Consider the following 27,868-nt stretch of genomic DNA (forward strand, 5'->3'; position numbering starts at 1 on the left):
CCTTGAACTCAAGGTGTACCATGTACTTCAGCTGATCTCCGTTTGGGTCGATGAGGACCACACCAGCCCCGGCCCACTTCTCGCGGGCGGACCCATCAAAGAAGAGTGTCCAGTGAGGCTCGGTGAAGACTGGTGTCCTGATTTCCGGCTCCGGGGGTCCAACATTTATGACCGGACCCCCAGGGTTGCTTGGGGAAGGAGTCCACTCCGCTATGAAATCAGCCAGGATCTGGCTCTTGACCGCATGGCGTGGCTGGAAATCCAGTTGGAACTCTGCCAGCTCTGCTGCCCACTTGGCGATATTGCCTGTGGCGTTGGAGTTGTGTAGAATCGCTCTTAATGGGTAAGAGGTCACTACAACAACTCGGTGTGCTTGAAAGTAGTGGCGCAGTTTCCTGGACGCAATAAGTATTGCATAGATAAGCTTATGCGTCTCAAGATACCTGGCCTTTGCCTCGTGGAGGACTTCACTGACGTAGTAGACTGGCTTTTGGACGGTCCGGACCCTAGTTCCTGGGTCCGGCTCGCCCTTGTCCACCACATCTGTCCCTGGGGCCCCCAGTGGCTCTGGGTTCCTACTGGGATGAGGCTCCTCCGGACCTGCCTGTGCAGGATCCGGACCTTCAAGCTGGGGTGAGGCTGACGGGCCCCCGTGTCCGGGGTCCGGCTCACCATCCTTGTCCAAGAGGACCTTGGTGCTCCCCTGGCAAGTTTGCTCCATCCTTTCGGCGACCAGCACCATGCTGACCGCCTCCGCAGATGCAGCAAGATACAGAAACAACGGCTCACCGGGTTCTAGAGCCACCAATACTGGCAGCGAGGTGAGGTGCTGCTTCAGCTCCTGGAAGGCCTGTTCAGCCTCTTCGGTTCATGAAAATGGACCGGACCTCCTCAACAGCTTGAAGAAGGGAAGGGCCCTCTCAGCCAGCCTCGATATGAAGCGGCTAAGAGCAGCGAGAGATCCAGTAAGCTTCTGGACGTCCTTGATGCGGCCAGGAGGCCTCATTGCTTCGATTGCCTTGATCTTGGCTGGGTTTGCCTCGATGCCTCGATGCGAGACCAGGAAACCCAGCAGCTTCCCTGCTGAGACGCCGAAGATGCACTTCTCTGGGTTCAGCTTCGTGCGCGTGGCGCGAAGACGGGCGAAGACGAGGGACAGGTCCTCCACTAGTGTTGACCCTACCTTAGTCTTGACCACAATGTCGTCGACATAAACCTTAACAATATCTCTAATTAGATTACAGAAGGTTTTGTTCATAGCTCGTACAAACGTGGGTAAGGCATTCCTTAGACCATACGGCATGACAATGTAGCAATAAAGCCCATCTACTGTTACAAAGGCAGTATGCTTCCTATCCTCTCTAGACATCTGAATCTGGTGGAAACCAGAGTATGCATCTAAGAAAGACAAAAGATCACACCCGGAGGTGGAGTCCACGATCTGATCGATACGCGGAAGAGGATAGGGGTCTCTTGGACATGCCTTGTTGAGGCTGGTGTAGTCGATGCACATCCGGAGCTTCCCGTTGGCCTTTGGGACGACGACCGGATTGGCCAACCACTCGGGATGGTGGACCTCCTCGATGAAGCCGGCGTGTAGGAGCTTGTGGACTTCTTCGCGGATGAAGTTCTGCCGCTCCACGGACTGCTTCCGAGGCTTCTGGCGCACCGGCGTGGCGTCGGGGTAGATCCTCAGATTGTGCTCGATCACTTCCCTGGAGATCCCGGGCATCTGTGACTGTTCCCAGGCGAACACGTCGACATTTGCCCGGAGGAAAGCGATGAGCGCGTCTTCCTATTTCTCCTCCAGGTTCCCCGCGATGCGGGTGGTCCTGGTGGAGTCTGTTCCAATCTGTACCGACTTCACGGGAACTTGGTCCGGGTCAGATGGTTGGACCTTGGGAGCCTTTGCAGGCGCCCTGGGTTGCGAGGTGGACGGATCCTCCTCGGAGCGTGCAGCCTCTGCCGCCAGAGTATGCAGTCTCTCAACTGCAGCGACGGCAGCAGTGCGGTCGCCCTGCACGGTGAGGACTCCGGCAGGGGAAGGCATCTTCAGGACCAAATACCCATAGTGGGCAATGGCCATGAAGCGGTAGAGTGCCGGTCGGCCAATGATGGCGTTGAACGGGAGGTTCACCTCCGCAACATCGAACATGACGCTCTCTGTGCGGAAGTTCTCCTCGGTCCCGAACGTGACCGGCAATGTGATGCTCCCCAGGGGGAACACCGGGTGTGGGCCCACTCCGGAGAATGGGCGAGAGGGAGTCAGCTTGGACTCTGGGATCTGCAGCTGCTTAAATGCTGCATAACTGATGACGTTGAGGCCAGCCCCACCGTCAATCAGCACGTGGTAGAGCCTCACGTTGGATATGACAGGGGCGGTGACTAAAGGTAGCACACCAGCTCCGGCCATATTCTCCGGGCAGTCGGATGGCCCGAAAGAGATGGTGGTGTTCATCCACCTCTGGTGCGGCGCCGCCCTCGGGACCCCCGGCTTCACCGAAAGGACCTCCCGGCGAAGGGTCTTCACGTCCCGCCGGGAGACAAGCTTCCAGCTCCCGCCATACATTACGTACAGCTTCTTGCGGCGGTCGCCGTTGTCGGAATCGGAGTCGTCGCCGTGATAGACGCCCTTCAGCTCTCGAGCGGGGGATTGGTACCCCAGCTCCTTCTCCCCGGCCGCGGCCCCACTGTCAGAGGCCTTCTCCTTGCCGGCCCGCTGGCGAGGAGGGGGTGAGCCATCCTTAGAGGACTGCTCACGCCGCCCACTGACCCGTTTCGCGAGCTTTTGGATCTCGCGGCAGTCGGCGGCGCTGTGGCGAGCGGTGGGATGCACTGGGCATGAACCTCCGTTTCCACCTTGCGGGCGAGGGCGTTTGCCGTGTGTATTCTGGCCCCCAGCCGCTGCAGCCGCAGCCGGCGCCGCTGCTGGCGCTGCTGCTGCAACGACTGGTCCGCCAGAATGCGGCTCCCCGCGACCCCGGTTCTTCTTCTTCTTCTTGCCACCGCCCTGAGCGGTAGCACTGGAGCCACCAGCCTTGGTGTCTCCGTCTTGGGGGGCTGAGTGCCATGCACGGCCCTCAGCGGCCCTGGCACACTTGTCTGCCAGGGAGAAAAGCGTAGTGACGCTTTCCACCTCGTGCGTCGCCAGCTTCTCGAGCATCTTCTCATCACGCACCCCCTGGCGGAAAGCAGTAATAATAGATACATCTGAGATACGAGGAATGGTACCCCGTACCTTGGTGAAGCGCGAGATGAAGACCCGAAGCGTTTCCCCGGGTTTTTGCCTCACGGCGTGAAGGTGTGCCTCCACACCATGCTGCTGGTAGGCGCTGGCGAAGTTCGCTGTGAACCTCGCACAGAGCTCTTCCCAGGACTGGATTGTCCCAGGTGTGAGGTTCATGAGCCAGGTCCGGGCTGGCCCAGACAAGGCTACATGAAAGTAGCTTGCCATGACGGCGCCGTTGCCACCAGCCGCTGTGATGGCAGTAACGTACACCTGCAGGAATTCCGACGGGTTAGTAGTACCGTCGTACTTTTCCGGCAGGTGGGGGCGGAACTTGGGTGGCCACGCCACGGCGCGGAGGTGCTCCGCAAGCGCAGCACAGCCCACCCCGGCCACCGGTGCACCTGACTGAATCCGGGCGTTCACCGGAGGCCTGGGTGCCGCCGCGTCCAGATCGACATTGAGGTTGCGTCCCTCAATGTTGAGACGGCGCTCCCTCGCCCTCTCAACAGCGATGCGGGCATCCTCCCCCGCGCGCCGGCGGTTGAGCTCCGCCCGCAAGTCTTCTGTTCGTGCACCCCTCACGGTAGGGGAGCGCACAGATGCCGACGCACCGCCCTGACGCTGGTGGTAAGGTACCACCGCGTTGCCAGGCGGAGGTCGTTGCCCAGTCTTTGCAGAACTGGGGGAGGCCTGAGCCAGATGGATGAGACGATCGACGTCGTCCCGCCACTGCCTCAGGGCGTCTGGCGAGGCTGCCTCAGCCGGGGGGTTGCGAAGCAACTCCCTAGCCGCTGCCAGCGCTCCGCCGCTCGCAGCCTGTGAGGGGGCCCTTGATGGGCGCCCTGACTCTTGCCGGCGGGCGACGCGCGCCGCCGCCAACGGTGGCTGCTCCACAGGCACAGTTGCCTCTGGAGCAAGAACGCGAGAGGCATGTGGCGTGGAGGACGCCACCCCCTCCGTCATCTCCACGTCGTCCACGCAAACCATGGGGACGAAAAAGATGATGAAATGCGACCAGCTGATACCCCTACCTGGCGCGCCAAATGTCGTGGTGCTGCAAACCACAGCCGGGTGGCGGAAGGCACCCGCCCTAGCCCAGAGAGTGTGTACTCGGGGGTTAGCTAGTCTTAGATCGATCTCACTCAAGAACACGATGAACACAGCAGGATTTAGAGTGGTTCGGGCCGCCGGAGCGTAATACCCTACGTCCACTGTGTGTTGTATTGACTTCCCACGAGAGTGAGAAGTTTGCGAGAGCTTGAGTCTGGATTGTGGAGATGGTCCTGTGCACAACGGGCACCTCCCTTTTATATCTCAAGGGGGTGCGTACACGGCTGTTGGATCCCCGACAGGTGGGTCCAACGATGCAATATAAAATAACGGATTGTTCATACATTATGGCGTTGCAGGCAAGGGAGATCTCTCTCTTGGATTCCCTCGCCTGCTCCCGGAGCCCTCCGTCCATCATGTCTTGGCGCTGTCTTGTCGAGACGGAGCCTGACGTAGCTAGTAGCATCGCCTGCCACGTAGCTGAACGGCTGTGTAGGGAGCGGCGTAGGTGGCATGATGGAAAAGTGTCGTGCCGTCGTATCCATTTAACGCGGCAGACGGGCTCTGCGCGGGCGCGGCTCAGGCGGCTGCACTGTGCTCCTTGGTAATACGCGGCGCGCAGCGGGGCCTGACAAAAGGCTGTCTTGTGTACCGCGGCGGCAGAGCACGCCTTGTCCATCGCATTAAATGCGGTAGGTGGGCGAGTCTTCCTGTGGAAGACTCGCGCACGATCCCACGTCTCCGGGACACGTGGCGGCTCCGGACCCCTACACGGTGAGGGGAGTCCGGACGGGCGCAGGAGGTCCCGGACCCCTCTGGGAGTCCGTGGCCTCGGCGGTCAGCTCGGAGCTTCCCTTCCATGGAGACACGTGGCGTCACCGGACCCATCCTCAGGCGGGGAACGGTCCGGGGCCGTTGGCCTGGTGAGGGAAAAGCCTGGCCTGTGGGGCCTGGCTACTCCGTCTTTCCCGCGCAGCTACGGATAACTACGCGGGTCCTGCCTTGCTGCAGTAAGAGTGGGTATCCCTGTTGCAGGGTACCGACACTCGCTAAAGGAAGGAATTGACACCCCGCCCCGGGGAGGTCCGGAGCTGCCACGTGTCTGCAAGCACAGACACGTATATAAGGCCGCTTAGTCTACAAGGGTTCACCTACCACTGCATTCATTGCGGTAGATAGACGTCCGCATTAATATAGCAGAAGCCGAGGCGATTCTTTGACCAGTGGACACTACTGATCGCGTATTACCAAGACGTGTAGTGGAGCCGATGGCGCCGCCCACGCCGCGCCTGTCAGTCTGCCATGACAGATGGACACAACGGCTCGGCTTCACCCATTATGACGCCTACATAATAGACTCAACAGGTCACGCCGCAAGCTACGCTCCCCCAACGGGCACCTTGCTAACGGGACAAGAGAAGACCTCCCTTTGTCAGAGGGTCAGCAAGAGATGGAAGCATATCGGAGGAAAGATTCGTAACCACTGTAGCCATTTGAGTACTCTGCGCAGTATGCTGCACAGTCACGTTGGGCCCACTTGTCGGGGCCCAACGTCCTATCTATCCGCACCCCTTAGTCTATAAAAAGGGGCGCCCGCTAGAAGAAAAACTCAGGCTGGGTAAAAGACAAGACCCAGCAGAGGATAGATTCATACACAACCAAGATCAAAACCTCTCCCAGTGGATGTAGGGTATTACGCTCCGGCGGCCCGAACCACTCTAGATCGTGTATTCTTGTGTGCTTGTCTCAAAGCTAGATTAGCCCAATCGCCTAGTACCTTCCCGAGCACTCCCTCTCTAGGAATAGACGGGTGCGTTCCGCCAACCGGCTGTGGGTACCCTAGAAATCCCGCGACAATATCAATCATTAGGCAATCAAAGTTAGCCAGTTCTGTGCATAGTACCAAGTCTTAAGTCAGCTAATCTACTCGGCACCTTGTGTATGTACACATGAAGTCATGCATTTCTATTATTGGAAGAAATAAAAGAAGCTGCATCATATTAATTTTATTTAAAGATTGGCATCATATTAAATTATTACCCAACTCTGTGCAGGCACGACTCATGACACCAAGTTATAAGCAATCAAACCCACTATTCCTCTTATGTTTAAGCAAGCCACCAAAATACCATAACATATTCACAAATGGCTTATGATTAATTAGTTTTACGACTCATGCTGAGGCTGGAGGCAACATCAGATGGCTTATGATTAATTAGTTTTATTTTTCAGGAAAATAGCCGAATATTTACATTCAGGGCCAGCTGAACGTTCTCACGGAATCAGGTTTGAGGGCAAACAAAAATCAATTTAGGCATACTACCAATCCAATATTCAGTTATCACTTTATATTAGTTTGCTTACTGGAAGACATGCATGTCTAAAAAGGTCACAATCTAGCAGGGGAGCGAAGTGCATTGCACTGAATTAGTAAAAAAAAATATAGAAGCTGTACTGTAAGCATCATTCTGCTAGAAACATGTTCCTATAACAAAAAAATTGGTAGTTTTAACAGCTCTTTTTTTTTCAGATAGGCTTGGTGTAGCTGTTTATGTGCTAAAAAACAGATGCTAATAACAGCTCATCTATAAATGCCATTCAGTTATCATGTTAGTTCTCTAACAGAACCATTGATATAAAAATTTCAGATTCTCTAACAGAACCATTGATGTAAAAAAGTTCAGATAATAATAAGCATAAAAGTGATGTAGCAGACTACATCATGCATACAGATAATGAGCAGGTGCACATCCCACCTGAGCAGTGCAAGTGCATAACCAAATCCTATTATTTGACACATCTAAGCTGACTCATACAGAGAGCATGAGTAGAACCATTACCTGAAAGCAATCAGTTCCATAAACTCAGTGTCAATCTGCAAATGCATTGAGGGAACCATATTCATGATTAATCCCATAAAAAATGCAAGCCGGTTAACTGAAGAACAATTATCAGAACAATCTTTTAGTCTTAACATTAACAGGACAATCCCATTTCTTACTCCAGTCTCCTCCTTGACCTCTTTGACAGCTCCTGTAAAAATCTCCTCCGACTGCCACAAAGCAACCAAATGTTCTTCAATAACGGACATCGCAATTAGAGCTCATACCATGTACCCGTCTAATTGTCTGACTCCTTAACGCATGGATGAATCCAGTTGGGAGTTTCCAAGCACCAAGCGGCGTTGAAGCAGAATACTTCTCATGCACCACAAGAACCTTGACGAGTGCTCAAGGAAATAAAATGCCGTCAGAATCACATACAGCAAAAGAGAGACAAAAACGTTTAGAGAAAAGTAGCGCTGAGACACCCCTCCACACAGCAGCAATGCTCTTGCCATTTATAGAAAAAGTATAGTATCCAGCTTCCAGTACTTCACAAACAAGTATCAATTGTGAAAAAATGGAAAAGAACATACCTTAAGAAGTAACCATGTTCAGCTGCAATTCCCAACTTTGGACATGAGGCAAACCACTCTCCCAATGTATCCTTTTCTCACCCCACTGACAAGAAAAACAATATTTCTCCTATCTGAGCAAAGAGTATTGATAATACTCACAACTTCTGGGCTAGGTGGCTTATTGATGTAAGTCTGAGGAACCAAAGTTCCATCATAGTCAAGCAAAATAGCCCTTCTCTCCGAAATTTCATAAGCATAAACAATTGAATCTATGTTAAGCTTTGCGAAATTAGGGTCCAAGGCCACCACCCTGAAACCAAAATCCAACCCTATGCCCCAACAAGTCCTCCTAAAGTGGTCCTTACAAACCCTTTCCAAGTCAGGGAAACAAAAGCAGCGATATGTAGTTCACAGCTAGAAAAAAAAGGAGGGATATGTAATAAACCATTCAGTCGAGCAGCAGGGATCACAGCTAGAAAAAAAAGCAGCCCCAATATGCCCTCCAATTTAATAGAGGTTACATGCTAGAAGTTGCATATTAAGAAACTTAAAATGCTAACCTTGAGCCTAGTTTAGATCTCAACCTAATATGAGAATTTTCAGTATCTGTTGAGAAACAAAATAAAAAGAAAGAGAGCATAAGTGTACATGCAGAGAATGGAAGGGAGAAGGGAAAAGAGCGCACATTTCCATAATTTCTTTGCAAATGAAAAAAAAAACATGTGTCCAGGGCTCCAGGCGCATGTAAGTAAGATGTGTTATATCAAAGGTATGTGTTTACCTGATACTAAATTAGTAGGTCAAAGGAAAAGACAAGTGCTGATTGATGGTCACCTCATGAGCTCCGTAGTTGCAGCAATCTGTCACTCTCCTGCTAACTTATTTCTTCTTGTCCAATATTCCATATTTCTGCAGAAAATAATTAGGATTTCAACACTCAACAATGTAGATAGGAATCAGACAAAACTCCTTTAGGCTACTGCGTCATATCAGACAAAACTCCATTGAGTTTGGATATGTGAAGCATGGCATCTTCTTTGACACTCACATTTTGTCTGGTCCAGTTTGTTTGCTATCTTAAGGACTTTAGTTTTATGTGATATAAACAAAAAAAACAAACTACATCAGATCTGCACTGTCTACTCTGAACAGACTATATATAGCCGGATTAGGACTTAACGACCTAAAAAATCAGCAAGCGGTTAATGACCTAAAAAATCATGGTTCATGAAGGGATTCATGTACATGGTCGCTCTTTGTGCCATTTGAGAATAAGGATCATTTTCAATCAAACACATTTGAGAAGCAATTAGCCGGAGGTGAAAATTGAACTATCAGAACAAAACTATAAGCAACCAGGCATGGTAGATACCATTATCTACTACTGAAGTGATACTCTATAAATCGAATGTAGTAACAGTCCTATGGTGCAAAATCTATCCTGAATTAGACTATTACTATATCTCGTCAAAAGATGGAAAACACATACATGAACTCAATTCAAAGGCACTGATACGCAGACCATGCAACTGAAGACATAGTACCATATGTCAGTGCTAAGCCTAAGAACTGCATGCTGGCCCCACAGATATTCAGAAGGTGCTAGTAAACAATATAGTGTGCCATTCAAATAAGTTGCAGTTGCTTCAATCAAACCAACACTGCACCTCAAGATATGAATTTTGGATAACCAACTCATATTCACTAAGTTATCATTTCTCCTCCCAACGAAGAAATGATTTTTTGTCTTGCCAATGACCATTTTTTCAATTAGATGTGGTTAAAGATGCTGGGTTTTTTTTTGGCATTCATCAAAATATTTAAAAGACAGAGACAAACGGTTGGAGTTGGGTATACCTTATGCAAAAGAGCATGTCCCTTTGAAAAAAAGAATTGCACGACCAGCAGAGCTCGATGGCAAATGTCAGAATAGTTGTTACCTGCATTCCATAGCTTGGTTTCATCAGTATAAATGATAAAATGGCGTAGGGCACTACCAGGATAGAATAGAACTACACTACTGCCACTATGAATCACCAGACTGATAGTAAAAATGATAAGATAAAAAATTATACTGAACTCATTACTTTCCTAGTACTTGCTGCAGGTTGGTACCTCGACTCCGCTCGCCCTCTCTGCCAGCGGTTTTAACGGACGAGCAGTTCAGGTTTTAGTTGAATGCACGGGCATTCGCCCCAGAGGAGCTGACGGCCACGTACCAGGTTCATGGTACAGGGGGCAATGGTGACGGCTTGGTGGAGGCAGGGGCGACGGCCACATACCTCGCCATAGAGCTTTGATGTAGCAAGATACTCGCCATACAAAGCCGGCTGCACCCGTCATTGCCTCCATGCACTGAGCGGTGGCAGCCCGTCTACTTCCCCACAATGCAACCTCCATCCCCCCAATTCTCCCTGCTAATAGCCCACCACCCAAGCTCCTCCTCCCGGCTGTCCACGGCTCCACGCCTCGAGCTGACTGCCCTCCTCCTGCTGAACCTGAGTGCCGGACTGCCTAATAGCTAATTCACCGAACACATCGTGAGCAAGAGGGACTCACACTCACCTGAGGTGCGAATCAGGGATTCGACACGATAGCGGGAGGCCGACGATGGGGCGAGTTCCGCGGCATGCCGGTCCGGGGGCGACGCCGAATCCGGGGCTGACAGCGGGGGCCACGGATCGGAGCGAATCATCGTGGATGCGCCAGATTGGGGGTGTTGCCGTCCACTTCGAGGGCACCGGCTCGTTGGAGTTGGAGTTGGAGGAGGCGTCCGCAAGATCCAGGGGGCAGCGCACCCCGAGCTCCACGGGCGCCCGCCGCGGAGGGGGGAGGAGGAGCAGGGGGCGGCGACCGCGAGATCAGGCGCGGGGGCGACGAGGCAGGGGGTCGCGGTCGGCGCGTGCGAGTGGAGGGGGAGGAGCAGTGGGCGGCGGCCGGCGGGGAAGGAGGAGCAGAGGGCGCGGCGGAGGGAGGAGGAAGGAGGGGGCGGCGTGGCGAGGAGCCGCCGGGAGGGAGCGTCGATGGTGGGGGTGGGGAGGGTGAGGAGCGTACTGCGGGATGCCGCGGTATGGAAGGCCGGGCCCGGGCGCGGCGATAGGGCACGAAATGACGCTGGTGGACCAATGGGCGGGCGGGTACGGGGGGAGGGTACAGAATGGGACGGTGAAAAAAAATTGCGGAGGGGGGCGCGCCCTCACGAATGAACGGGGGTGGGCGACAAAATCCGTCCGCCTGGTTTCCAGTCAAACTTTTCAACTTTAGATGTGAGTCTCAAAGTGGAGATACGTGAGATTGGTATAAGAGCTAGTTTTGATAAAAAATATTTTAATTGTCATAGATCTTTATAGTATAGATAGATACAATAATTGAGGGTGTCTAAAATTCCCATATTACTTTAGAAAAGAGATAAATTTGTACCGTTCCATTTTATGAAGACCTAATGGTCTATATTATTATAGAGGATTTATATATAACATATAAATCTATATTGTATAAAAATTGGTATTTCCTATTAGACTTGGACTCTATTATTTTGTGACGTAAACAGGGATACACGAACTAGGACTCTATTTTTCCGTAAGTATGTATCCCAAAAGATAATCAATCCCCTAATCTAGAGAGAGAAAGAGAGAGTACAACAAGCAAAAGGAAATATTAGGTACCGTGTACCAACGCATGGAGTAATTCTTTTTAGCTGCTATAAAACTCAACATGTGCAAGGTCAAATAAATAAAGCCATACACATATGGCCTAGAATACAATTAGAAGTTCACCTCTCCATAATTCAGTGACGAAATAAAGTAACATTTCAAAAACAAACCCAATACCGAATAGGATACAACCATTAGCCTATGTAAAAATTCTGCATGCAGTGTGATACAAAAACTTCACAATTCTACTACATGCTACTCGCCGCCATAATCAACTCTCGCCAAATAATTCGCCAGATGCTCTAAAAAAGATTGTAAAGCATGAGTCTACATCTATCAATAAAGTTAAACATTGCCTATCTCCACAATGCAACATGAGGATATATTTGCCGCCATATTCGCCTAACAGATCTAGAAATTCTCATATTAATAAAATAAAATAAAAATATACACAGTTATATTTTATAAAGACATAACGGCGTAGACTAGCCTAAGAGTTAATGTCCAATACGCCGTGTCCAACATGATTAATAAATAGCTATATTTATAATTTAAAACATAAGACGATTTTAGTAATTGAATTCTATGTCATTGATTTACGAATTGGTGCTTATACTAATATAAGAGTACATATCAAGTACCACTAATAAATATATAAATTCAGAATTAAAAAATTGAAAAATAGAATATGACCAAAGAATCCATACGGAATATGATTAGTAAGTAACTAAATGTGGGATTAGAAAAATAAGAAAATTAGCAGTTGACCAAAGAGTCCATATCTAATACAATTAGTAAATATGTAAATTGAAGTTTACAAGACCAAAGAGTTCACATCGAATATGATTAACAAATAGATAAATTTAAAAATTATAAATAGGAAAAATAATAGTTATTTTGTATAGATATTATGAAGCAAATAAGGAATGAAAATAGCTTTTTGTAAAGTTCCCTAAATACCAATATTTATTGGAAGCTTCTCCAATAGTTTTTGTAAAGTTACACCTAAAAAATAAAACAGGATCACCCACGAAGCCAAATGAAATCCCGGAACAGCGTACAATAGAAGGGAGAAAAATGAAATCATGGAATAGCTTACAACAGAGGGGAGAAAAAATAGCTTCATCGGTTTTTCGTCCCTCCTTAAGTTCTAAAGTGTTCTCAAAATTACCACATTAGCACCAAAAAGCTTCTTTTAGTTTCAGCTCCATCAAAATATAATTTCATTATTGAAGTCAAAACTAAAGCAATTTTCGAAGGACATAAGGTCCAACCAAACAGGTCAATAGTGTGCAATTTAGGGAATGTGCTAACAACCCTAAAAAATCATTGGAACAATGATGGAGAAGCACAATTGAATAGCATTAACTTACTGGGAGCAACTATTAGTAAAAGAAAATGGAGAGAAAATATTAACACAACAATATAGTAAATGGTAATATATGACGGCCATAGAGAACGGTGAGTATAAAGAAGATGATTGTGCCTTAGCAATAGTAAATGGTAGTATATGATGGGGAAAGATTCAGCAGTTGTACAATAATATAGATGTATATATGCATAAAATTTAAGGATTAAAAATGATAGAATAAAAAACTAGCTAGCTAAGCTATTTACGCGGGACACCTTGCTAGTTTTGAAAACCAAACAGTAGGTAACTATCGAAAGCCATCAAAACAATATTTTCAAAAAGAACAAAAATATCAAAAGCATTCTACTAGCAAATAGCAATATAACTTGATATATCTCATACGAGCTTGAATGAGGGGTGAATATGTTATATAATAATTAACTTCCTTTGAATTAGTCTCTTAAATTAGACATATAATAATTGACTTTCAGAAATAAAAACTTTGGACACCATGGTTTAATAGGTAATTGCCGTATGTTATTTTTTGAAAGCAACCACAAGAGCATTTTTGTTTTCATTTTTGGATATTTTTATCAGTTTTGTTTGTATTTTGTCACGATGCCATTTTTGTTTAGGAATAAAATCCGGTAAAATCTCAAAAACTATTCCCGACAATTAAAGATTATCATTTTCATTTTCATACTTAGAAACTGGTTCCTTTGCTGTTAACCGTCTAAAATAAACCGGTTTCACTCCACTAACCATCTTCTTTAGAATTAATCCAGTCCAAATGCACTTAAAACGGTATAATCTTGACAGTCTGTCGGATAACTCCCGATTCAACCACTATAATTATGGCTCGAAACATACGCTGTAAGTCTCATACGAAGAGGAGCACAGGTGATAAAAAGTGATAAAAAGCATACAGAGGTTCTCATATTAAATTACAACACAGAGTTAGCATTAAATTTGAAACACACTTTAGTGGAGTTCAACATGCAGCAAAAATTAAAAACAGGAGTTCAATTTAAAGCAACAATAAATAATTGAATTGACCATACAAGGTGAGCTTCACATCTTGCCAACCGATGTGTTGCCAACATGTCCAAACTTTAAGGAGAAGATAGGACCCACTTGACAGTCCAACCAAGAGAAAGAGGATGACCAGTCTAAGATGTGCAAATCTTCTCAAAGTCAGCGGGAACACAACATGAAGTTTTGATCACAACAACCCTAAGTATAATAATACTTGCAAGGCTTTCTCGATTATGGATTGTACTTAGCCGACTTCTAAATATTCAAGGACTTTAGCTGCTGGGTTTTGATTTGCCAAAAAAACCACTAAAATAGATCCTTACTTTCAATATTTTATCCATGATTAGAGTTGCAAAAATTATTATCTTGGTTTGCAACATAAGTAACCAATCAACATGGAAAACATTTGATTAAACAACAAATACCCAAGATAAGCACAATTCATCCTTCGTTCTCATTATTACTCTACGATGCAACAAAGTGATCAAATGATATTCATAACCGAGAAAGTGCGACAATCCAGACCAAATTAAAAACCTTGCCAGGGATACATAATCACACAACACGCGGCACGCCACATCAAGCTACAAATGGCAACTTTTCCCATCGACACCCTGACATCTGAACCACACTTGCCAAAATCTTGGTGAGGAGTCCCATATGGCGAACCCAGGCAAACACAGTGAACCCGAGAGTGACTACAACACCTACTATTATTCTATACCTAGAGTAGCAAGTGAAAGGACCTTGATGGCGCCTGGACGGGGCTGAATAGTCATTTATGCAAATTACAACACTTAATTGCAACTGTTAGCACACAGATTGGTCAGACTAATCAGGCAGACTATCAGACCAGTCTAACACAGATCGGTCAGACTAATCAGGCAGACTAATCATGTTTACCGCCAAGCCTGCTCAGGGATACCCTTAGCAGTAGGGTTTGTAGGTAGGGATCGATGGCTCTAGAACTCGATGGTGCAAGGAACACAAAGATTTATACAGGTTCAGGCCGCGAGTTGTGTAATACTTACGTCCTGTGTGGTGGTTTGTATTGCCTTAGGTGTTGATGATCATTTGGAGGGGGTCTCTGCCTGCCCTTATATATTCGGCGGAACAGGGTTACATGGAAAGTCCTAGCTGAGTACAGTTGGAACCCTACTACAACACAATCGGGTAGTTTCCTTTGTACTACAGCTAGTCCTACGCCTATTTGGGTAGTTATCAGAGAGGTAAGGTACATCTATGAGCTATCCCTTACTCTAGAATATTCTATGCCTATAAGCAGTCCCGCTGCCCCGTGTCTGACAAGCCCCCGAGCTCTTCGTAGCCGAGTCCTGCAGGTGCCGAGTACTTGGCTGGGCATCTTCGAGTACTTTAAGTAGTTAGCACATCCTTCAGGTTGCTTCTGGTCCTTCCTTCGAGTATGTCGAGTAGTCCTCCAAGTACTTCTGGTTGCTTCGAGGCTGTGAGGTAACTAGGTTTTACCCCACCGGCCGCCATTCACTTTTACTACTTTGGATCTGCTTTCACCCTCAAGCTCCCAGATCTAAAGTTCTTGTTTCCCATTGCTCCCCATTCTCGCCCTAGGGTTTCTGCCATTGTATGCGTGTGAAGCAATCCATCGATTTCCGGATGGCTCCCAAGAAGGCGAACAAGGGGAAGGGTGCGGCTACGGAGCCAACCCGGGAAGAAGGATGGAACACGAGTAAGTGCTCCCAATCTGACCTTGAAACTTTAGTTTCGAATGGTCTTTTGGTTCCCAAATCTGTTATCCAATGGCGCCCAGCCTTGGGGAAAGATCATCCGTATGAAAATACGGGGGAAATCGTTGCTTTCACACCTTATTTGGAACGAAGATTGGGGTTTCCTTGTTCATCTTCTTCTCTGGACTCCTGGGCTACTACAGGATCCAGCTGCATCACTTGACCCCCAATTCCTTTGTTCACATATCTATCTTCGTGCATTTATGCGAAGCTTTTTTGGGCATCGAGCCCCATTTTGAATTCTTCCGATTCCTTTTTCATTTGAAGCCATAGCCAGGCTCCTTCGTTTTAGATGTAGTAGGAGGTGCGGGTCTCCAACTTAGGCAAAGAAAGGATAGAGAGTACATTTCTTATAGTCTTAGCAATAAAGTAATCGAATGGAAGCCCAAGTGCTTCTATGTCGAGAACTAGTGGGAAAGCTTTCCACCAATTACTCCAGGCCCTCCAATCCAATGGCCTGAGTGGAATAAAAAGCCAGTCGACGAGAGTTAGATCTCTGAACTACTCGAGCGAATTGTCGTTTTAAGGCAAAATATGTTGACTGGGGAAGCAGTCGTTTTTGACTAGATGAAGAGAAAAATCCAGCCATTACAAGCTCGGGAAATGCTTAGATTCCAGTATCGAGGAACAGCTGACTCGTCAAGATACTCAAAGGAAGAGATTTCGGATGATGTAGCATTTAGTCGAATACAACGACTGCTGAAGAATGTAAAGAAAATCCCAGTTGTTCCCGATACATTTTCCGCTGCGAATCCTCCGAAGCAGGTACTTGATAAGAGTAGTCGATACGTAGTGATCGAGTACTTTACCATAGTATAAATCTGATAGGATTTGCTTTCTATAGGAGGATGTGGAGCGCTTTAAGAGTAGTCCTTCACCGCCAGGCATTTATTCGCCCTTTTGTTTTTTGATCTATTAACCAAGTCTTAGTATGCCTGTCGGTACCCTGTAGCAGGGATACCCACTCTTACTGTGGCAAGGCAGGACCCGTGTAGTTATCCGTAACTACGCGCAAAGGACGGAGTAGCCAGGCCCCATGGGTCAGGCTCTTTCCTCACTAGGCCAACGGCCCCGGACCTGTTCCCCGCCTAGGGTTGGGTCTGGAGACGCCACGTGTCTCTAAGAAAGGGAAGCTCCGAGCTGACAGCCGAGGCCGCGGACCCCCCGTAGGGGTCCGGGGCCTCCTGCATCCATCCGGACCCCCCTTTCCGCGTGGGGGTCCGGAGCCGCCACGTGTCCCGGAGGCACGGGCGCGGGCTCGTGCGCGAGTCCTCCGCTAGGAGACTCGCCCACCCACCGCATTTAATGCTGATGGTTGAGGCGTGCTCTGTCGCCACGGCACGCAGGACAGCTTTTGTCAGGCCTCACTGTGCACCGCGTATTACCAAGGTACACAGTGCAGCCGCCTGTGCCGCACCCACGCAGAGCCCGTCTGCAGCATTAAATGGATACGACGGCACGGCACTTTTCCATCATGCCGCCTACGCCGCATGCTACACAGCCCGTTCAGCTACGTGGCAGGCGATGCCACTAGCTACGTCTGGCATCGTCCCGACAAGACAGCGCCTAGGCATGATGAACGAGGGACTCCAGGAGCAGGCAAGGGATTCCAGGAGGACGATCTCCTTTGCCTGCGACGCCATAATGTATGAACAGTACGTTATTTTATACTACATCGTTGGGCCCACCTGTCGGGGACCCAACAGCCATGTACACGCCTCCCCTGAGATATAAAAGGGAGGCGCTCGCTGCGCACTACAAGCTCTCCAGACACCCAAGCTCTCACGAACTCTCTCCCTCTCAAGGGAAGGCAATACAACACACAGTGGACGTAGGGTATTACGCTCCGGCGGCCCGAACCACTTTAACCCCGCTGTGTTCATCGTGTTCTTGAGGGAGGTCGAACTAGGACTAGCTAACCCCCGAGTACACACCCTCTGGGCTAGGGCGGGTGCCTTCCGCCACCCGGCTGTGGTTTGCAGCACCACGACAATGCCCATATGGGATTTCATATAAACAGTACTGATGTATAGCCTTGGTTGTTCAGATGAGGAGGCGGTTGGGGGGAGGAGTGATAGGGAGCTCAGCCCTACTCCGAGTACCGATACCCAATCTGGGCATCCGAAGGGTACTCAATCGGTGGCGAGGAAGCGTTCCAGCTCCTCCCAAACTGCTATCGACAGGTAAGTAGCTAGTTATTCTTCAAACAAGTACTTTTTGTTGTCGATTAGCAAGGTTTGATTTTATTTTAGATTTTTCAAGTCCGGCAACAAAATTGCCGCGGACCGCATCATCTGGGGATGATGCTATGGTGGAACAGTCTGTTCCTTCCACCATAGTGGACCCGTCAAAGGGGACTGGGACTACTCTTCCGGTGAGTAGTTTCAATGTAGATAAAGCCGGTGACGCGGGTAAGCAGGCCTTAATTTTGAAGCCTGCCCGCAAGTTTGTCATCAAAGGGCTTGCTCTGAAAAGAGCTCATACGTAAGTTCCTCGAAACATCTAGTTGTAGGATTTACCTTTATATCAAGTAGTTTATAACTATTTTGCTTTTTCAGCAACACGGTTTTGGGGGAAGATGCTGAGGATGACTCAGCCCCCAAATCGGCAATGGAGAAGCCTCCGAGTACTCCTGATATGAGTGCTCGTGAGACAGAAGACGTGGTGAATTCCATGCTTTGAGATTCTCCGTTGCCGGACACCGAGAGGAGCGATGAGAAGCTCCCAGAGGATGATGGCAGCGACAAGCTTCCAGAGGAGGAGGATGATGGTGGGAAGCTTCCCGAGGGAGGCAACGACAAACTGCCTAAGGAGACCCCTGCAGGTAAGTGTTGACGGCCATAATTTCACATTCTAAGCCGTCAACTTCTCGGAAATAACATGAGCTAATATGTTCCATTCATATTTTGTTTAATTCTAATGAGTTCCATGAGTTTTGGATGAGTTTTAATTCCAGGAATAGGTGTACCAAAAATAGGCAAAAAAGGACAAAAAACCCAGGCCGACCGGCCTCTCCTAGGCCGGCCGGCCTGGCACCTCCAAAGACATAGTCCCGGCTTCGAACCAGTGGCAATGTGACACATTCAAGGGGCTTAGAGTTGAGGGTTGGGCCTAGGTTCAACTGGATACACCGAAAGGCTTCAACATCCATCCAAAGATCCACAAAGCAGCCCAAGAGCACAAGTATTTCAAGAACCCACTTCCTTGGAGAATGTCCAAGAGCAGAGCAAAGCCTCGGCCAAGTCAGAGGCCGAGATGGGCCAGAGGGAGGCCGGCCGGCCTCCCCTAGGCCGGTCGGCCTAGCAACTACAAAACCGGCACGAACCCAACTGTCAACCGATTCCAGGGAGGGATCAGAGCCGTTGTCCGAAAGGCGGCGGCCACGTGGCGGCAACCCCAGGCTGGCCGGCCTAGGGGAGGCCTGCCGGCCCCACTTGGAGGCCTCTCAGGCTGAGGTTTGGTATGGAAGTTAAGCGCAACGAGATTACCTGCTTCCAGCCGACGCTACCTGTAGTAACCGCCAGAACCAACCCTGAGAAGGCTATAAAAGGAGGCACCATCCATCACTTCAAGACACACCATTGGAGCTCTTCTCTTCCACTTGTACTTTCTAGAGTAGGTTAGTAGCTTGGGAGTTAGAGTCGAGTCGAGCTTGCTCGGGATTCTGGAGTCGTCGGAAGTCTGGTATAGCTCTTGTATCTTTCTTTTGACTTTATTAATATAAGTTATCTTCTCTACTTTTCTGAGTCAGCTTTACTTTCCGTAGTCTTTTATTTACTCAAGTCTGAGGTTCAGCTTGAGCACGGAAGTTTCCCTTTTGCTTAGGCTAAGTTATCTCTCTTAGTAATCGGGAATTTATCTTACGGGTTTTCTCGCCCGGACTAGAGTATCTCAAGTTAGTGCTCTAGGTTGAGGGGGATTTCTCTCGAAGGCCTCGAGAGAAATCCTAACACCAAGTGCAGACGTGGTGTCTGACCTTAGTGTTAGCTAGAAAGTGTGTTCCACCCACCGGAACCATTGCGGTTGTCGGTAGGTGGTGACATCCCTATCTGTCTTTTGTAGTCCACCACGTTCAGGTGTTTTCATAGCAGTAGTGTAGGTTGCCGTTGGACTCCCCTCTCATCTCTGTCTATAGTCCTTCCTCTTCCAGCCGCCGAAGTAAGCTCTGCTTTTCCGAGGACTAGTTAGGTGTTTAGTCTGATCTAGAGAGGCTAGCTCGATAGTTCAGAAGTGTATCAGGTGTCTTATCTCGCTCGTTGTCCTCCTAGTTGCTACCTCTCTAAGGTTTAGAGTCTCCGTGTGCCACTCAATCATTTCCTGGCCACTTATCTTATCTCACTACCTATCTGGCTTACCCCCGTCTAGTCAGCCAGTCGATAAAGCTAGTACTATTGTCAATCGATTTACGATACTCTTTACCATAGTGCTTCCCTTAGGAAAAATACGATACCCTGGAATACTCCAAGGTGAAGTGCTACAATAGTGATTCTGTGCGTTTGCAGAATATCTATTCTAATTGGGCATATGAAATGCCAACAAGCATTTCTGGCGCCGTTGCCGGGGAAGCAATTGGCTAAAGATATTGTAGATAGTTTGATAAACTCTACTAGTTTGTCGCCGCTAACCCTAGCAGGCTTACCACTGCTCTCTCCATCTTTTCATCGATGCAGAGCAGTGCATGACCGGTTTTGACCTACCAAGTAACTTCCACCCAAATCCAAAAAGAATTGGGAGAATTGTGAGACGCCGCGTTGTCCCACCTCAAAAGAGACTCACTTGGCCTATCAGTTCACCCTCCACCTCAGCATCCTCATCAATGGCTCAGAAGACTCTCCGTTAGTTTTCTACCCCGTCCAGTAGCCACATTCCTACTGGACTGAATGTCAACCAAGCCAGCAATGATGGCTTTGAGTTGAAGACTGGACTCGTGAATATGGTCCAAGCAAGTCCATTCTGCGGAAAGGCATCCGAGGATGCCAATGCCCATCTCCAGAACTTCCTGGAGGTGAGTAACACCATCAACCCCAGAGGAACTACTCTGGATGACATCCGTCTTCGCCTGTTCCCGTTCTCACTGCTCGGGAAGGCCAAGACTTGGTTCTACTCCAACAAGAAAGCTTTCACGACATGGAAAGCTTGTTCAAATGTATTCCTAGCCAAGTACTTTCTAGTAGGCAAGACCAATACCCTCCAGAACAGGATCACCGGAATTCAACAATTGCCAGATGAGACCATTTCGGAAGTCTGGGAGCATCTCCAGGAGTACATACAAGCATGCCCACACCACGGCATAGAAGAGTGGCTGATCATTCAGAACTTCTTCCATGGCCTGAATCAGCAAGCCCAGGACCACATTGACGCAGCTGCGGGTGGTTCATTCCTTTCTCTCAATGTTGCTGGAGCAAAGGCGCTGATTGACAAGATAGCTTCCAACCAAAGTTGGAAAGGAGAAAGGCAGCTAGCCCGTCCCAGGGGCGTGCATCAAATCTACACGGTCGACATGATAGCTGCCACATTGGAACTTTTGATGAAGAAGCTGGAATCTCCGCACCAGAAGGTTAATCAAGTTTCGGAGTCTCGTATGACATGTGAAACATGTGGCGAGACTGGGCACTCGGTGTCGGTGTTTACCGCCAACCCTGCTCAGGGATACCCTTAGCAGTAGGGTTTGTAGGTTGGGATCGACTGCTCTAGAACTCGATGGTACAAGGAACACAAAGATTTAGACAGGTTCGGGCTGCGAGTTTGCGTAATACCCTACGTCCTATGTGGTTTGTATTGCCTTAGGTGTTGATGATTGTTTGGAGGGGGTCCCTGCCTGCCCTTATATATCTAGGGGGATAGGGTTAAATGAAAAGTCCTAGCCGAGTACAGTTGGAGTCCTATTACAACACAATCGGGTAGTTTCCTTTGTACTGCAGCTAGTTCTACGCCTATTAGGGTAGTTACAAAAGATGTGAGGTACATCCATGAGCTATCCCTTACTCTAAAACATTCTATGTCTATAAGCAGTCCCTCTGTTCCGGGTCTGACAAGCCCCCGAGCTCTTCGTAGCCGAGTCCTGCAGGCGTCGAGTACTTGGCTGGGCGTCTTCGAGTACTTCAAGTACTCAGAACATCCTTCTGGTTGCTTCTGGTCCTTCCTTCAGATATGCCGAGTAGTCCTTCAAGTACTTCCGTTTGCTTCGAGGCTGTATGGTGCTCAAGCCCAGAAATCTTGATCATATATGGTGCCCGAAGTACTCGCGCTCCATATGGAGTAGCCCCCGAACCTTAGGTTGAATCGCAGAATCAGGCTGAGGGTCACTTCAGTCTATTTTCCAAAAAATTTGAAAAATAAATCTTTGATGCCTATATCCAGCAGCCCCCGAGCCTTAAATCAAAATATCTTTTGCTGCGAGTAGCCCCCGAGCGTAGATTTGGAATTAAGGATTTAAGTCGTGGCATCAGATTTTATCCTTCAGATTATTTGCAGGATTCATCAGATCCGAAATCCGAAAAGACCTCTTTTTCGGGTAGAATCCCAGAAAAATAATACAATTGGATCCGCCATACTGATTGCACCCGAAATAATTTCAGGAATAAAACCCGGGATGTACGGCTCTTTATTCAGTGCTCACGTGGGACGTTACTATTTGGAGAATTTGTATTATTGCATCTTTGACTGCGTCCGTGAATGCTTCCATGAATGCGTCCGTGAAACGTGCACTGTTGGTTCACGGGTTCTCCTCAGTAAGCCCCCTTGTGGCTATAAAAGGCAGGGGAGAGGCCCTTAGCAGAAGCACCAAAGTTTAGCGGCCATGGCTTTTCCTTGGTATTCTTGCTCTCGCCCTCCTGAGATTTTTGTAGTTCTTCTCAGCAAAAGATGCTAGAAGAGAACTTGAGAGTGATAAGAGAAGTCCCTGCAACCTCATCCTGCCACTACCTTGCTTTTATTGGATCCATTCTGGACATAAGGTCCTTGCATCTTCCAATAAGGCAAGTTCTTTGTGGACTGGTTGAGTCTTGTTGTGTCACATCCTTAGGGCTGTCTGTTTTTGGGTGCCCAAGAACTGACATCTTTGGCGGGGAAGCTTGATCTTGCCACAATGTATTCTGGGAGAAAGAGAAGTTTCTCCAGAAGATGCTACAAGAGGACTTGCGAGGTGATTACTGTAATCTGCCTCCATACTCTTGAAACTTTTCTCCCAGAATACGAGTATCATTATTCCCTTGATGGGAATAACAAGTTTGTACTTTGTCACGGCCTCGGGCCGATCTAGCTGCAGCCAGGGTTAACCTTACTGACCGGTCTGGCCAAACCGGCGCGGTCCGGTACTGGTATACCGGTCCGGTTTGGCCGGAACCGGTCGGTACCGGTGGAATACAAATTTGAATTCAAATTTCGTAGTTTAACCGGTTCGTACCAGTATACCGGTCGGTTTGACTGGTAACCGGCCAAATTCAATTTTTTTTCTTTTTTGGTTTAAATTCAAATGCCCGCAAAGTATACTAAATGAATGTTTGTATAACATGTTTTAGTCTAAATGAACCCTCCAATCCTTTTTTGTACTACTTTTACATTGTATTTGTATACTTTTGTATGCACGTTTTTTTGTTTAACTTCAAATGCCCTCAAACTATACTAAATGAACAAATTTTTCAGAAAATTTGACACCATTAGATTCATCGCACCTTGAAGTAATTTTAGGAATTGTTTGAGAATTTTTCATTTTTTTGAATTTAAATTTGAATTTTGAATTTGGGTCGGTTTGGTACCGGTCCAAACCGGAACCGTGCCGGACCGGTTTGAACCCTGGCTGCAGCAGGCTTCTCAGGAAGCCAAGAAGTGTGCGTGCAGACCCGAGTCGTTTGTAATGTTGTGTAAAAAGTACTCGAATTGTAATATCGAGTAGTTGTACTATGTCAAGTATTATTCCTTGTTCTGGAATGTAATCCCAGTTAAGGAAAGAAGAGTGTCGAGTAGTCAACTAGGGATGTGAGTATTTTCTTTTCCAGAATATAATCTCAGAAAAAGGAATGTCACTTTTAAATCCTGTTTTTTCCGCGATTTGCAACGGACTGTTGGCTTGTTGGGTGTTTTAACCATGTTACCACCGCCATTATAAAATGAAACGGTAACTTAGGTTTTACCCCACCGGCCGCCATTCACTTTTACTATTCTCAGATCTATTTTTCATTCTCGAGCTCCCAGATCTAAAAATTCCTGCTCCTTGTCGTTCCCATCCTCCTCCTAGGGTTACTGCCAGTGTATGCACGTGAAGCGCTCTGTGGATTTCCAAGTGGCACCCAAAAAAGCAACCAAGGGGAAGCGTGCGGCTTCGGAGCCAACCCACGATGAAGAGTGGAACACAAGTGAGTGTTCCCAATCCGACTTGGAATCTCTGGTGTCGCAGGGTCTTTTAGTTCCCAGATCTGTTATCCAATGGCATCATGCCTTGGTTCAGATCATCCGTATGAAAATACGAGGGAAATTATTGCTTTTACTTCATACTTGGAACGAGGATCGGGGTTTCCTTGCTCTTCTTTCTTTTCTGGGCTCCTGCGCTACTACAGGATCCAGTTGCATCATCTGACCCCAAATTCCTTTGTTCATATTTCCATCTTCGTGCATTTATGCGAAGCTTTACTGGGCATCGAGCCCCATTTTGAACTCTTCCACTACCTTTTCCATTTGAAGCAGCAGCCTGACTCCTTTGTTTTAGATGTAGTAGGAGGTGCGGGTCTCCAACTTAGGCAATGGAAAGATAGAGAATATATTCCTTATAAACTTAGCAATAAAGTAATTGAGTGGAAGCCCAAGTGGTTCTTTATCGAGAACCGATTAGGAAGCTTTCCATCGATTACTCCAGGCGCTCCAATTCAGTGGTCTGAATGGAATAAAAAACTAGTCGATGAGAGACAGATCCCCTATCTTCTTGAGCGAATTGCCGTTCTGAGGCAAAATATGTTGACTGGGGAAGCAATCATGTTTGACTGGATGAAGCGAAGAATCTAGCCATTACAGGTTCGGGGATCGCTTAGATTTCAGTATCAAGGAACAACTGATCCGTCAAGATACTAGATCTCGGATGATATAGCATTCAGTCGAGTACAACGACTGCTAAGGAACATAAAGAAGATACCAGTTGTTCCTGATGCGTTTTCTACTGTGAATCCTCCGAAGCAGGAACTTGATAAGAGTAGTCGATGTGTAGAAATCGAGTACTTTACCTTTGTGTAAACCTGATAGGATTTTGCTTTCTGTAGGAGGACGTGAAGCACTTTAAAAGTAGTCCTTCGCTACCAGGCATTTGTACTGCCCTTTTGTTCTTCCAATTTCCTTGATTTGTTAATCAAATCTTAGTATGCTCATATGAAGTTTCATATAAACAGTACTGATGTCTAGACTTGGTTGTGCAGATGAGGAGGAAGCTGGCGAGAGGAGTGATAGGGAACCCAGCCCTACTCCAAGTACTGATACCCAATCTGTGCAGTCTAGGAGTACTCGAACTGCGGCAAGGAAGCGTCGCGTTTCCTGCCAAACTACTGCGATTGGTAGTAGCTGTTGTCTTTAGAATTGAGTACTTTGATATCAATTTGCTAATTGTGCTTTGCTTTTTCAAGTCCAGTGGCTAAAATGCCACGGATATCATCATCTGGAGATGATACTGCGGTGTTACATACTGTCCCCTCCATCACAGTGGACCCGTTAAGTGGAACCGGGACTACTCTTTCGGCGAGTAGTTCCGATGTAAATGCTGCCGGCGAGGCGAGTAAGCGGGCTATTATTGTAAAACCTGCTCGCAGATTGGCATCAAAGGGCTTGCTCTGATAAGAGCTCCTACGTAAGTTCCTTAGAACTTGTATGTATAGGATCTGTTTTTATGTCTAGTAGTCTTTAGCTACTTTGTCTTTGCAGGGATGCGGTCATTGATTGTTCTTCCAATTTCCTTGATTTGTTAATCAAATCTTAGTATGCTCATATGAAGTTTCATATAAACAGTACTGATGTCTAGACTTGGTTGTGCAGATGAGGAGGAAGCTGGCGAGAGGAGTGATAGGGAACCCAGCCCTACTCCAAGTACTGATACCCAATCTGTGCAGTCTAGGAGTACTCGAACTGCGGCAAGGAAGCGTCGCGTTTCCTGCCAAACTACTGCGATTGGTAAGTAGCTGGTTGTCTTTAGAATTGAGTACTTTTGATATCAATTTGCTAATTGTGCTTTGCTTTTTCAAGTCCAGTGGCTAAAATGCCACGGATATCATCATCTGGAGATGATACTGCGGTGTTACATACTGTCCCCTCCATCACAGTGGACCCGTTAAGTGGAACCGGGACTACTCTTTCGGCGAGTAGTTCCGATGTAAATGCTGCCGGCGAGGCGAGTAAGCGGGCTATTATTGTAAAACCTGCTCGCAGATTTGGCATCAAAGGGCTTGCTCTGATAAGAGCTCCTACGTAAGTTCCTTAGAACTTGTATGTATAGGATCTGTTTTTATGTCTAGTAGTCTTTAGCTACTTTGTCTTTGCAGGGATGCGGTCATTGATAGAGACGTGGAGGCTGAGAGCCACTCAGCTTCTCAGTCAAGTCTAGGGAAACCCCCAAATACTCTTGAGATAAGTGCTCGCGATGCGGAGGCAATGGCCAACGCTATACTTCTGGATTCTCCATTTCCAAACTTGGAGAGGAGCAATGATGAAATCCCGGAAGGTGACAGAAGCAGCAAACTTCCAGAAGGAGGAGAAGGCGAGAAGCTTCCTGAGGGAGGCGATGATAAACAGCCTGCGGAGACCCCTGCAGGTAAGCTTGTAGTGCCTTGTAGAAAAGGTATCCTTTTATTTGCTCTTAGTGTGATTAAGTAGCATGTTCTTCCTTTAGATTCCCAAGTCACAGGGAATATTGTAGGAAGAATTGAAGAAGTGCCCAAGAGGGCTATGGTTGTGGCAAGTACTTCCCAAGTCACACCGGGAAGTGACTTGCCGCGAGAGAAGGTGGAGCATGCTTTCAAGCTGCTGGAAGTAAGTAGTTGAATACCTCGAGTACTTTTTGTAGTAGATCGAGTAGTATACTGATCTTTTATTTTGCAGGAGGCACTGGGATGGGATCGTGGCCAGTCCCAATATGAGACAGAGCTAAATGCTCTGAGACAGAGGGTTAAGACACCATCGACTGAGAAGACTGCTCTTGAGGGAAAGCTGAAGAAGCTCTCCCAATCAAAGAAAGGTTAGCCTTTAGCAATGAATATGCATTCGACTAGTAGATCCACTTGGTGTTTATAAGATTTTCTTTTTAATCGAGCACACAGCTTGTGCCAAATCTTTAGAGATTCAGGAAAGCTTGGTGCTGGATTTAAAGATTCTTATGTACTAAAACGCAGATGAGATAGAGAAGCTTAAGAAGATTAAGGAGGACTCTGACCGAGAGGCAGCATCAATGCTGCAACAACTCTAGACTTTATCAAAGTCTCGAGGCTCGATGCAGCAGGAGCTCGTGGAGCTGAAAGAAGTCAGAGATGCCGCCCTGGAGGTGACGGAGGCCATGGATGTCCCACAAAAGGATGGAGGTGAGCCGCTAACGCTGGCTGTGAGGCTTCGCAGGGTGCCTAGAGCCTTCGAGAGGTTTGTCTCCCACATCACCCGCCAGTACGTAGGTCACGTACTTGGGCTGGTGAAATCTTATTGGCCAACCACTCGTCTGAACGCTCTTGGACAAGGAGCCAAGGCTAGCTGCACTGATGATCAGTTCTGTCAGTATTTGGCGGAAACTTCCGGGGTGGCTGATCAGATTGTAGAGACCTTGAGTAGGGCAGAGTCTCCTTAAGCTTTTTTTTTGTAATTGAGTTGGCATGTGAGCCAGAAGTACTTTGAACAAATATTGGATATTTGTGTAATGTTAAGTACTTGGTGGTAGAATTGTGGAATCCTTTATTGTGTCGAGTGGTTGTACTCGTGGGTCCTGAGTGTAGGCAGCATCAGGCCCACTCAGTCATAATAGTATATACAAGGAATTGTATATGTAGGTGCCTTGGGTGGCAAGACTTTCTCGAATAGAATCGAGTTTGTATGGTTCTGAAACCATAGTGCTGACCGGTTAGGATTGAATCCCTCGGGATTAACCAAGTGGGGATAGCACTAGAAGATGAAAGAAGCTATAGCTTAGAATATATTTCCTTTTTGGAGGAAAATTTTCAATTAGCACGCGGCTAATGTGGACTTTGTTGTCCAAATGGGGGAAGAACTCTTATTGAGTATTTAAGAGTTTTAAGAAGTTTCTCGATAGATAAGAAGACAGGCAGCTCTCGACAACTACTTAGAGTACTAAGGGAGAACAGGAGTTCTTTTTGTATCTCAAGCAAGCGAGTAGTACCCGTCAAATACTCGAGTAAAAAAGATTCTGTATGGAAG

The 27,868-nt window shown here is 47.5% G+C and overlaps 1 protein-coding gene and 1 non-coding gene across 2 annotated transcripts; both read right to left on the bottom strand.

Moving 5' to 3' along the window:
• Positions 1-7,414: 7,414 nt before the first annotated feature.
• LOC120684571 lies at positions 7,415-10,761 on the bottom strand. The gene is made up of 6 exons (XM_039966426.1): positions 10,245-10,761; positions 9,899-10,177; positions 9,795-9,814; positions 9,537-9,619; positions 7,698-8,588; positions 7,415-7,497 (listed from the first exon to the last, which is right to left on the bottom strand). The coding sequence occupies exons 1-5, from the start codon at positions 10,372-10,374 to the stop codon at positions 8,543-8,545; spliced, it is 558 nt and encodes a 185-aa protein (XP_039822360.1). The 5' UTR covers positions 10,375-10,761; the 3' UTR covers positions 7,415-7,497; positions 7,698-8,542.
• Positions 10,762-20,666: 9,905 nt separating this feature from the next.
• Positions 20,667-20,773, bottom strand: LOC120687034. The gene has a single exon (XR_005680537.1). It is a non-coding gene; the product is annotated as a small nucleolar RNA R71 (small nucleolar RNA).
• Between the last annotated feature and the right edge of the window lie 7,095 nt (positions 20,774-27,868).

This window comes from Panicum virgatum, chromosome 8N (genome assembly GCF_016808335.1).
Source record: "Panicum virgatum strain AP13 chromosome 8N, P.virgatum_v5, whole genome shotgun sequence".
Classification (NCBI taxonomy): Eukaryota; Viridiplantae; Streptophyta; class Magnoliopsida; order Poales; family Poaceae; genus Panicum; species Panicum virgatum.